Here is a 12,181-nt window from a genome sequence, read left to right as displayed (position 1 = left end):
TTTTTATCTAGAAACCTTACTGGAAAAGGAGATGAGACTGGTTGCTGTGGAGATTTCTTTCTCTTTCTTTCTTTCTTTCTTTCTTTCTTCTTTCTTTCTTTCTTTCTTTCTTTCTTTCTTTCTGTCTGTCTGTCTTTCTGTCCTTCTTTCGCTTTTTGGTGAGGCAATCAGGGTTAAGTGACTTGCCCACAGTCACACAGCTAATGAGTATAATGTGTCTGAGGTCGAATTTGAACTCAGGTCCTCCTGACTCCAAAGCCAGAATTCTATACACTTCACCACCTTACTGCGCCTGCTCTGGTGATTTCAAGGGCATGATAGGAATCTTCACTGGGGCCTTTGTTCCCCTTTTCCATAAAAGCCAAGTTGGGAAATTCCACATCTGTGGACTTGGCTTCCATGCCCCAGAGTTTTTTCCTAAGGAACTGCAGGACCTTTCTCATCCCCACATCAGGTTTTCAGAATGAGTAAACAACAGTGACCCTCATTGGAAGTCACTATCTGGCTCCCAGCCTGAATTCCATTGTTTTACTCAATGGGGGTTACTTATTCTTCATTGCCATTAGTGATGTAGAGACTTCACTAACTTGAACATGGAGCCCATACAGATAATTTTCAAGACCAGTCTTCCATCTTGAATATATTTAATGTTAATATGTGCTGGCAATACCTCATTTAAAAAATTATTTAACTGTTGTTTTGTCTTAATAGTAAGAGTCTAGACTACACATACACAGTCACAAGAATACCTTGAACTTCAACTTTGTTTTAGGTTGTGTGGCTTAAAAAATTTATGTCTTAAAAAACTTGAATTGACTCAAGCTAGAAGTCATGCACATAGACAAACACAGAGTCGACCTAGTACATTAAATTTGAGCCTAACCACAAATTTCTAGGAAATGGCTCAAATGACTGATGAATAAAGCAACTGGTACAATGTCTTGGCACCTAATACATGTTCAATAAATATTTGTTGGATGAATAATAGATGAATAAAGCTTACAGTTAGGGGCTGATAGCAATTTGAGCTTTCATTTTCAATCAGTGGTCTGTCTTGTTTTATGTACAATATGTGTATGAACGAAGGTTTATGTATGAACTAGACTATCACTGTACTGTAAAGAATGATGAATGGTAAAAATTCAGAGCAATGGAAGAAGGCTTGTATGAAATGATATACATGATGACTATAGCAATGCTAAAAAAAAAGATGATATTAAAAGGAAGCAAAACTCTTGTCAAATACAACAGGGAATGTTAGTAACTTACTATCAAAGTTAGCACTTACGTCCTATCCAAGTTAATATCCACACATCCTTCCTTTCTGTTAACAATTGCTAAACTGCACAAGTGGAAAGTGCCATGTCAGTCATAGTCATGCTATGAGGAGGTTTTATTTAGCAGTCTTTGGGAGCATATTTTAGGCAAAACTGTCATGTATTTGTCATTCCTTATGGCGTAGTAATATTCCATCACATTCAGCTACCACAACATGTTCAGCCATTCCCTAATAATTGGGCATATTTTTGGCACTAGGGAAAGTATGTGTGTCAAGAAACCATATAGTGAATACTATTGTCGGAGAAGGTCCTCGCATTGATGAGATCCTCTGGTAAAGCAATCCCTCTGTTTCTCTTGAGACGTGCCTTCATCTGCAAAGTGGGAGGATTGGACAAAATGATCTCTTAGGATTCTTTTCGGAACATTCTGTGACTCTGGGTGTTCGGTTTTGGAGCTTGCTTAAATCAAGGTGTATTTTCAGTAATCCTTCCCTACTAGAGGTCATGTCCTCCAGTGTGATTCAATATTTTTTGGTATTCTTTTAAAAATAAATAAATATAAATATAATGTGTATATAAACATATACACATTCACACACACACATACACACATACATACGCACATACGTACACACACGTATTTATTAATTTTCTATGCCAGCACCATCCCCAGCCTTGTTTTTCCTATTTAGTTTTTCTAACTCTTTTTTCTATTATGCTTATGCCTGATTATTTTTCTGTCTTTTCTTATTTGGCCTGCTGGCTGTTATGCTAAAGGATTCTTAACCTAGCAATAAAAACAGTTGATGGTAATAGTTCATGCAGGTAAGATATCAGGAGGCACTTGGCACATCCCTTTAGCCTGTGGTGGTCTCTCACGTGTGAGGTGCCAATAAGAGCTGCTGCAGATGTTTTTGTCTGGACTTGGGAAAGGAAGTTGTGGTTCTCGTGACATACTTGAGATGCCATTAGCAAACTCCTTGGGCTAAACCTGTAATATGTCTCACAGGTAGAAGAAATTATCCTGTTTCTCTTTGCTTCTGGTATTTTCCAAGTAACACAATGTCTTCCTTTTGCTGCTTTTTCATTTGAAACTAAACACTTCCTGAAGAGTGGAATGCTGAAGTTTAGGCAGGGACAAGGAAGCCCTGCAGCCCTCCTTGGATATTTGGTGTGCAAATTCCAGAAAAACTCTGGCACACTTTTAACCCCATCACTACCTACCTCCTTCACTTTTGCTGTTGCTTTGTGGGGAATAATTTGTTGGACCGAAAGGGGGAAGATTCAGGCTGAGACTTTCTTCATTACCTTGTTGTAAGGCCACGAGGTTTGAAAAGAGAAGCAGTCTTCATGACTACCTTCACTCTTTCTGTTGTGTGATCCAGGCTTCATGACTGGTTGGATTCTCCATTTTTTTATAGAAACAAAGAAAGGAAGGAAGGAAGGAAGGAAGGAAGAAAAGAAAGAAAGGAGGGAGGAAGGGAGGAAGAAAGAAAGGGGAAAAAACACCCTGCCATTTCAGCTGCCTACTATAGCCTACCCCCTTTATTTTGTGAATGTTTCTAACAGACTTCATGGGGAGCCAATTTGAACTCTCCCTGCCCCCCTCTAAGTAGTGACACAGTTTAAGAACAAAATAATAACTAATGTTTAAATAACACTTTAAAGTTTGTGAACCTCTTCACACGTGTTATCTCACTGGATCCTCACCACAGCCTGGTGAGGTAGGTGCTATTATTATTACTATTTTACAGATGAAGAAACTGAGGCTACAAAAGAGAATATGTGACTTGTCCAGGGTCACACAGCTAGTAGGCATGTGAGGCTGGATTTAAACTTGGGTCTTCCTGGCTCAAAGACCAGCACTCAAACCACTGTACCTTCTGGCTGCTGTAGTCAGTCACTACGCCACCAAATTTCCTTGATTTTGGAAGGGAAGAATTGGTGTGCAGGGTGGGGGGCAGGTAGAGAATGGAGTAAGATGGAGGGGGAAAGTCCTCAAAAATCCTATTCTTCTAGACCCATATTTTGTTAGGGTAGCTATGAGCTATTTGAAGAAAGGGAACACATGCCCAGATCATTTTTAGAGGAAGCCAGGTACTTCAGTGAATAGCACACTGAATGAGAGGTCAGGAATACCTGACTTCAGATCTTCCCTCAAATGCTTACTTTCTTGGTGACCCTAGACAAATCTTTTATCCTCTACTGTCTCCATTTTCTTATCTGTAAAATGGAGATGATAGTACTACCACATTGGATTGTTGTGAAAGATAAAATGAGGTAATATTTATAAAGCACCTTGTAAACTATTATAATATAAATGATAGGTATTACTATTATTATCATCATCATATAACTAAACTTATCTCCATGAGGATGGTTCCCACCCTAAGAAGAAGAAGGGATCATGCTATAGATAAGTAGGTGATGAGGCCACCAAATGTCACCAGAATTGAAGACATTGCAATTCTATGGAAGGATCAACTTCTCGGGTTGCTTAGGATGCCCTTCCTGCTAACACATATTTCCTGTTTTCCTTTAGCTTGTCTGGTCCAAGCTGTTAGAAGGGAATGGGATGATTCAGCCTGCCTTTGACTCCATTGGCAAACTAGAAGCAAAGAGAGAGAGAATTGGAGTTCTTCTGTTGCTACTGAATCGCTTTCCATCCATTCCTTTCCTGACTTTATGGGGGAAAGGCCTCATTGTGCTTTCTGCTCAGGATTATGGGAGCCATGTTAAGAGGATGGACAATAGTGCCCAAATCTCATGGGCAGTCTTTTTACATGTAGTTTGTGAGCCTCATACTTGGAAAGTGGTTTGCTTTTAGTTGCTTGAAGCACATTAAATGTTGCTTTCCAAAATATAATTCTTCCTTGTACTAATAAAACTGCTTGGGGCATGTTTCTAATGCATAGTTTTTTTCCTGACATTTTTCACTACCACACCAGAATTGATAAATTCACTGTTGAAGATGCAAAGAAGGGATGAGGAGAGGGAGGGAAGGGTCAGGATTTGGGCTTGGACCTTTTTAGTAAAAACCCACCATTGACTTTTGCCACCCATCATTAATTTTTGAAGTTGGAGTTACAGTACCCAAGCTTTTCAAATAGAAATTAATATTTAAAATATTTAAATATTTTAATGATAATAGTTTAAAGTTGACTAGATGTTAAAATTCAGAAACAGCTTGTAGATTATATATAGGCATTGGCTAATTATTCTGAGTATAAAGAGAGAATTATGTACTCTTGGACTTTTAAGTTTTGTCACAGCAGGAAATATGACTGAAATGTGTCTAAAATGTGTTTATTTTAAAAAAACCACAAATGTCACTAGCCCGTTCTATTTATAATAGGTTCATGATCAAGAGGGCACAAGGAAGAAAACGCTTCGGGATGAAGAACTTCAAGAAGAGATGGTTCCGTCTCACAAATCATGAATTTACCTATCAGAAAAGCAAAGGTAACAAGAAAGGTTCGCTTTTCAATTGTTTTCTGACTTTTCAAAACTTTTCAAAAGCACTAAGTACAGTGCTTGTAAGAAAAATGAGAACTCAGAGGCCATGGGCTATTAGGACAGATTTTTTTCCTTTCTGAAGAGAAAACCTGACAATGCCATCCCCGCCTCCGCCAAAATGCTTAAGAATGTCAAATGCCAGATTGAAAGGGAGAGGTTATAAGAACTTCTCACTTGAAAATGAACCTAGGCAGCCCATAAAACCAACAGAATGAGAATTCCTAAGCAGCCACTTGGTATCCTGTTTCTTTGCTTCTGCTTCTTGACAGTTGGGTTAAAAACAATATCAATTTTTCCTGTCAATAAGTCAATCAACAAGCACTTTTTTAAAACAAGCATTTATCAAGTGCCAATTGTGTGGCATTGCTGTGGTGCGTATTAGGGATACAATAACATTGTGTAGTACTTGCTATCTGCCAGGCACTGTGCTAAGCACTTTACAATTATTACCTCATTTGATCCTAACCACTCTGGCAAGTAGGTGGTATTATTATCCTCCTTTTGCAAACAAGGAAACTGAGGCAGACAAAGGTTAAGTGCCTTGCCCAGGGACACACAGCTACTAAGTGTCTAAGGCTGCATTAGCCTCAGGTCTTCATGACTGCAGGCCCAGAGCTCTATCCACCGTGCCACCTCACTGCCCCCAAGACAGATATGAGACCGTCCTTGCCCCCAAGAATCTATTACAATCTATTACTATGCTGTAAGTAATTCACTGATATGGGAGGTTAATGAAGACTAGACTAGGGTCAATAGACATTTCCTCATGCTATCTGTTTTCTCTAAAAACGGATGGGGGCAGAACTGGCTACCTTTAGAAAGAATTGCAACCCCACAGCCATTTTTCTTCCCCTCTCTTCTGCATTCTAAAGGCTAGAGCACTTATTTACCATGATTCTTTTTGCTTTTTGAACCTTTTTTACCCTTTGTGCATCCTTAGGAATCTGAGCTAACCTCTTCTTCTGCCTGGTCCTTTTCAGCCCTCCTCTTCTTCTCTACATTTAATACAAGAAAAAATATTGTAAATCCTCTCTTACTGCTTTAGGATTTTAAAAGTTTAACACACTCAAGCATGTAAGCCTCAGGATTATACTTCAAATAGGAAAAATAGGTACTTAAATTTCGTTTTACAAACATTCATCGTGCTGTTGGAGTACTATGTTGCTTTGCAAGGACACCATAAAAGTTCTTTTTTCAACAAAGATATGATGTAACTGTAGTACAAAATTTGACAAATGCCAACATCAGGTGTATGTGTACATACTCACAAGAATGACATTATTGTTCCATTATACTAATTCAAGGTTAGATAGCAGAACACTAATAGGGAATCTGTCAATAGGGACACAAAGAATTCCAAGCACCTTAAAGACATCTTCCTATGGGATTTTTTAAACTGTATCTAATTACTTCCCCATTTTTCTCCCCCAAATAATTCTTCTCATCTTAGGTCAAAATAGACTTTTGCAGACTTCTAAGAAAGACTGAAATTGCCAAGAAAGACAAGAGACAGTATGGAACACAAGATAGAGAGTTGATTGGGCCTTGGATTCAGGAACACCTTGGGGTTCAAGTCCTGCCTGTGACACATACTGACTCTATGACCTTAGGGAGTCACTTAACCTGTCAGTGTCCTCAAGCAACATTCTCTCTCTTTTAAAAAAAAATGTTTTAAATATTTTTGGTCTATTTTTCATAAGGAATGATCCCATGTCTAAATACTTTGTCAAAAATGTCATTACTAAATTATTTTTAAAGAGGAAAAAAGCATTTCAAAGTCAGGTTTTAGAAAAACAAAGGCAGAAAGATATACTTTCTACAGATGAGTTGCTGATCCATTTTGGCGGAATTCTGTACACCAATGATATCACAAGTCCACTCCCCCCCACCAAAAAAAAAAAAAAGATTGAGTGGCTTAAAACCTTTTTACAAAACAAAATGTGAATGGCTTCTTTAGAGAAGCCAAGCCAGAAACATTCAATAAAATTAGTGCCCAAAGTAAAATTGTGCCCTATTCATCAGTTTTTCTATTTCTGTTGACTTCCTTCAGGAGACCAGCCTCTCTATAGCATTCCTATTGAGAACATTCTGGCTGTGGAGAAATTAGAGGAGGAGTCCTTCAAAATGAAAAACGTGAGTGCTGCCTTTCAGATATTTTTGTCTTTTGTTAAGTGTGTATCTTGTTTTCTTCTAGCTCCTATTCTTTCTTCCTTCACTCCCTAAAAACCTACCCACCATCTTTGCTCCCTGCATTGGGTTCTCCTAGTTATTCATATTCCTGAGGAGCTCTGGGAAGGGCTTTGTTAGTCTCCAGTCCAACAACCCTCAAGAGAAGCTTAAATTTCTCCTTGGCTGGGATGACTACAATAGAGTCCATGGAAGCCTGCCCAGGAAGTGGTTTCAGAATGAACTGGCATCGTTCCAACAGTTTCCAAGAGTGGTCCTGACTCCACATTAACTTGAAGAAATCTAGCTCTTTCGGAGCATCACCTGGTGGCCACATCATACTCCTCAGAAATGTTTAAAATGCATTAAGACAACAAAACCACAGAGTGTTACACCCGCTCTCTGAAATCATACAGTAATATTTGTCCCATGAATAAAAAAGAGTGCAATATGGGCAGCTCCCAGCCCTGTGAGTGACAGGCTTTTTCTCAGTTATATTTAAGCTTGTTTAAAATTAGGCAATTGAAAGAAGATCATATGACTAAATGGAAAAAGCCTATTTATAAATGACTCTGCAACACTTCATTTAGTTTTTATTGACTATTTAAAATGTTTAAAACAACTAAGATGTTTTTCCGTCTGTGACTAGATGTATCAGTGTCTGTGAAGTGGACTTGGATTGTTGCCTTCCCTGAGATGCCTAATAACTGGTCTATATAACTGTCACATCATGTTTTGCATGCTTAGAATTCAAGCTGGTTGGTGAACAACTTTCCTATTTCAAGAAGATTATCATGTAGTTAGAAGAAACCAGAGAGATAAACAAGCAATGAAAAGTCATAGTTTCTGATTCTCAATTACACCAGCCGCTACCTGGCTATTCATGGCTTCCTTTGGAAAAAAAAACAAAACAAGATGAGGTAGGAAGATTTAGCTCTCAGGTATTCAGGGACCGATTCTCCACTTATTACATTTTCCAGGTCCCATCACCCTCCTCTTCTTCATACCTGCTGTCCATATTTGGGGCCATTCTGCTGCCTAGCACGCTTCTCCATGGGAGAGTCTGGGAAAAGGGGCAGAGTTGAACCTCAGGTTGCTAAATGTTACCTGTTAGCAGCCCTGGTAAAATATTTGACTATGGAAATAAGTGAGATTATTAAACTCTATAGAGCATCCAAAATTTTGTTTTGCTTGATTATACATGTTTGTAACCAGGGTTTTGTTTTTTCCTTTCTCATTTGGGGTAAAGGTGAAGGAGAGAGAGAGAGAGAGAGAGAGAGAGAGAGAGAGAGAAGGCAGACTTTTGCTGATTGAAAAAAGACATAACAATAAAATGTATCCACAGGAGGGCAGCTAGGTGGCACAGTGAGTGCTTGGCCTGAAGTCAGGAAGACTCATTTTCCTGAGTTCAGTTCTGGCCTCAGATATTTACTAGCTGTGTGACCCTGGGCGAGTCACTTAACCCTGTTTGCCTGAGTTGTTATCTGTAAGCTGGAGAAGGAAATGGCAATCTACTCCTGTATCTTTGCCAAGAAAACCTCAAATGGGGTCACAGAGAGGCAGACATGACTGAAATGATTGAACAAAAACACCCACAGGAAGATGACTATGATATATGAATATCAGTTGAAGGCAGGCATCATGGTACAGTGGAAAGAGCACAGGATCAGGAGTGAGAGGATCTGAGTTCAAATCTTTCCTCTCTCACTACTTGTGTGACCTGGAAGAAATCACGTCACCTTTCTAGGCCTCCATTTCAGGTCAAGTCAACAAGCATTTATGAAGCTTATGTGCTTGAGGACAAGGCCTATCTTTTGCCTTTCTTTTTTTTAATCCTGAGCACTTAGCACAGTTCTTGGTACATAGCTGTTCAGTAATCAGTCCTGTTTGACTTGTTGTGATGGTAGGCCATAGCACACCAATACTGTCCACAGGGTTTTCTTGGCAGAGATGCTGGAGTGGTTTGTCATTTCCTTCTCGGTACATTAAGGCAAACAGAGGTTAAGTGACTTGCCCAAGGACATACAGCTAATAAGTGTCTGAGGTCAGATTTGAACTCAGGTCTTCCTGACTGCAGGCCAGTGCTCTATCCACTGAGCCATCTATTTCTCGGCACATAATAGACATGTAATAATTCTTTATTGATCAGTTGATTGAAATTGTCAAATTTGATGGCCTGTAAGATCTATTCATCTCTAAACCAATGATCTTATGGAGTAGGGTTGTTTAGTCAGGAAGGAAATAAAAGGACTTAGGGAAACAAGAAAGTTATATCGTGTGATAAAGAAATTAGACTGGTTTTGCTTGTCCCCACTGAGCAGAATGAGGAGGAGCAGCAGGTCTCTCTCTGCAGTGAGGAAGGTTTAGGTTCAATGAAAGAAAAAATTTCCTAACAATTAGAGTTGTCCAAAGTGGAATGGGCTGCCTTGGAATGTAATGGGTGACCCTCACCAGAGGTCATCTAACAAAGAGATTGATAATTACTTGTTGAGATTTTTGTAGAAGGAAATCTTGAGAAATGGATTGAAATAGATGATCTCTAAGGTTCCTATCACTGGGATTCTGAGTGTAGAAGGAAGTCTTATTTGTCTGTGGGTGTTATGAATCCAAGCCTTGCCTACCTTTATTACCATAGGTGATTGAGTGTTGGTGATATGCTCAATTTGCACACCTAGGTCTTGTGTTTTTTAAAAAAATTCTCACAAAATCTCACTGGCCACATGTGGCAGCCACACCCATGTATCTGTTTTCACTGTCTTGGTACCCTGATGTCAAATCTGCTGCTCTCCTCATGATTCCTTGGAGCAGACTCTGGGTTAGACTCCACCCTGGCATGCCCTTTGCTGGATACAGCCATGTTTGGACTTTTTATGAGTAGGAACATTGGAGGGGGAGGGAAACAGATTTATTCTTATACTTGTATTTATTTTTTAAATTAAAATAAAATCCTGGTTTTTGCTTGAAGAGCAACTGTTGTGTCTGGTATGTTGAGAATGGAAATGTCTTACAAACATTGGAATTGCTTGGCTTAGCTAGTGGGCTCTTGGGTTAACAGGTGCTAAGTTTCAGGCTGCTCTGATTCTCATCTCAAGGCTACATAACCCAAGCAAATGTGTTCTTTTGGTTTTATATTCAGTATTCAACCCCTGATAATAGAGAAGGTTGTAGACCAACTGGCTTAAATTCTAAATACACAAAACCTTATAAGTTAGGTTAATCTTGGACCAATGATCTTGAAGTCACTTGTTTGGTTCACTTGTTTGCTTCTTCAATGTATGAAAGTCAAAGACAGTTATTTTTTAGTGATTGTGAAACTGGCCAGAGAACTGTGTTTGTCTATACTGCTACAGTGATGTTTCACTAACATTAATCAATGCATGGAGTATTTACTATGTGCCTAGGGTGTAGTCAGCACTGTATGGAATATAGAAGTACAAGGAGTAAGATAAGTGGCACAGTTCACAGAGCACCAGGCCTGAAGAAAGGAGGACCATCTTCCTGAGTTCAGATCTGGCCTCAGACACTTACTAGCTGGTAGCTCTGTGGTGTGAGAGCTTGCTGAGTTCTTTTCAGGGCTGTTCATCTACCTTTGGTGTCTACTTTCACCCATCTCTTGTCTGTGACTCCATGAAGCAGCCACACCCTGATAAAACTGTCTCAGCAGACAGGCTAAGGTAGATTGAAGGTAAATGAATGTAACACTTCAGTGAGTTGTGGGGGTGTCTACCCTAAGCATGTGAAGACTTCCCCTGGTGGAATGGGCAGATGGGAACAGTTTGTTCCAGTGGCTGTGAAGGTGTCTGAAGCAAGTGCAGAGTCTGGTCAGACATCGAAGGCACCAAGGTCATCTGCTGCATTTAGGGCCATCTCCAGTCATCTTGACTTTTGTCCTGCCACTGGATTTCGATGGCTCTGGAAGAGAGAGTGAGGCTGACGACTTTGTGCAAATCTGCCTCACTTAAATCCAATTCACATGCAAGTCAAGACACCCTCCATCATCCACTGTTTTACCCCAACATCAGGATGTCATCAGTCCTCTTCAAAAATGAAGGATGAACAACAACCCTAGTAATAACAACTTACATTTTTATGATACTAGAAGATCTACAAAGCATTTTCTTCATAACCACCCTATGAGGTAGATAGGATGCCTGTTTCTATCTATTCTATAATGCCGTATGCCACCATCATCATCATTTAACCTCGTGTGACTCACTGTCACAACTGACTCAAAAGGCAATCATACTTTTAACTCTTCCTTAGCTTTGTTTCTTATCAACTCATAAGACTCAGCATATCTCCCTCAAGTATTTCAAATGTGACTCCATAAATTGAGAGCATGGGGTAGAGTTTAACTCATGCTAGATACAGGGAGGGGAGGGGAGGGCATATTAATGCTGTTGTAGTTTCAGTTTCAGGAAACTGAAATGTTCATATCACTACTACTCCCAGAGATTTGGATTTTTTTTTTTTGGTTTTGTTTTCAGCATCATTCTCAAGGGTGGTGCAAGCTGTTTTTTTAAATCTTTAACTGTTCAGGGTGATTCTCTTAACCAATGCTATGATTCAGAACAAGGCTCTCTGCAGAAGAAAAGATAAACATAGGCAAGAGATGACTCATACATGCCACTGCTGGCCTCTGGTTCTCTTGGAATAGCAGTGAGGGAGTACTTAGGGAAGGTTGCATTCTTTCTCTGCCCCAAAACTGAGAAATGGAGACATGCCACAGGTCTGCAGTATGTTAAGACTTTACTCTTGAGATAGAGAGAATGCTGAAGTGAATCCAGTAACCACCTGTGGGTCCTAGGTTCATTCCATCAGGACCTCATTTTGGATGTCAAATAATTCCCAGATTTTAGAATGAGTGAGTGTGTGTGTGTGTGTGTGTGTGTGTGTGTGTGTGTCTCCTGCTGCTGCTTCTTCCAAAGAAGACTTCCCCCATCTCCTGAGTCTGCTTAGCTCCAGGACTAATCTTCTACCTAAAGGAAGGACCTTATCCCACAAACCTAACTCTCATTTAAAATAAGAATAAAAAGAAAAGGCTCAGTTTCTTAAACCATCTTTATTTTTAGGGGACAAACTCAGAATGCCCATGGGAGGAGAGATAAGTGGTATCTCATAGGCTTTTCAGATGAAGAAACCTGAGACTTAGAGGGAGGAAATGACTTGCCTGTGTTGGCCCAGTGAGTCATTTGGCAGTGCTCAAAATAGATCCTAGG

The 12,181-nt window shown here is 39.7% G+C and overlaps 1 protein-coding gene across 2 annotated transcripts in view; it reads left to right on the top strand.

Moving 5' to 3' along the window:
• RASA3 (RAS p21 protein activator 3) overlaps positions 1 to 12,181 on the top strand; it is a 289,853-nt gene that overhangs the window by 257,722 nt on the left and 19,950 nt on the right. The window contains exons 19-20 of one of the 2 annotated variants that reach the window (XM_020965141.2): positions 4,636 to 4,742; positions 6,847 to 6,929. In XM_020965141.2, coding sequence (XP_020820800.1) covers positions 4,636 to 4,742; positions 6,847 to 6,929 — 190 coding nt within the window. Of the gene's footprint in view, positions 1 to 4,635; positions 4,755 to 6,846; positions 6,930 to 12,181 lie in introns of both variants that reach the window. The other variant, XM_020965140.2, reaches the window with a different exon arrangement.

Source organism: Phascolarctos cinereus, unplaced genomic scaffold (genome assembly GCF_003287225.1).
Source record: "Phascolarctos cinereus isolate Bilbo 61053 unplaced genomic scaffold, phaCin_HiC Scaffold_7;HRSCAF=346, whole genome shotgun sequence".
Lineage (NCBI taxonomy): Eukaryota > Metazoa > Chordata > Mammalia > Diprotodontia > Phascolarctidae > Phascolarctos > Phascolarctos cinereus.
Note: the sequence above shows the minus strand (reverse complement) of the source record. Positions and strands in the feature narration are given on the sequence as shown.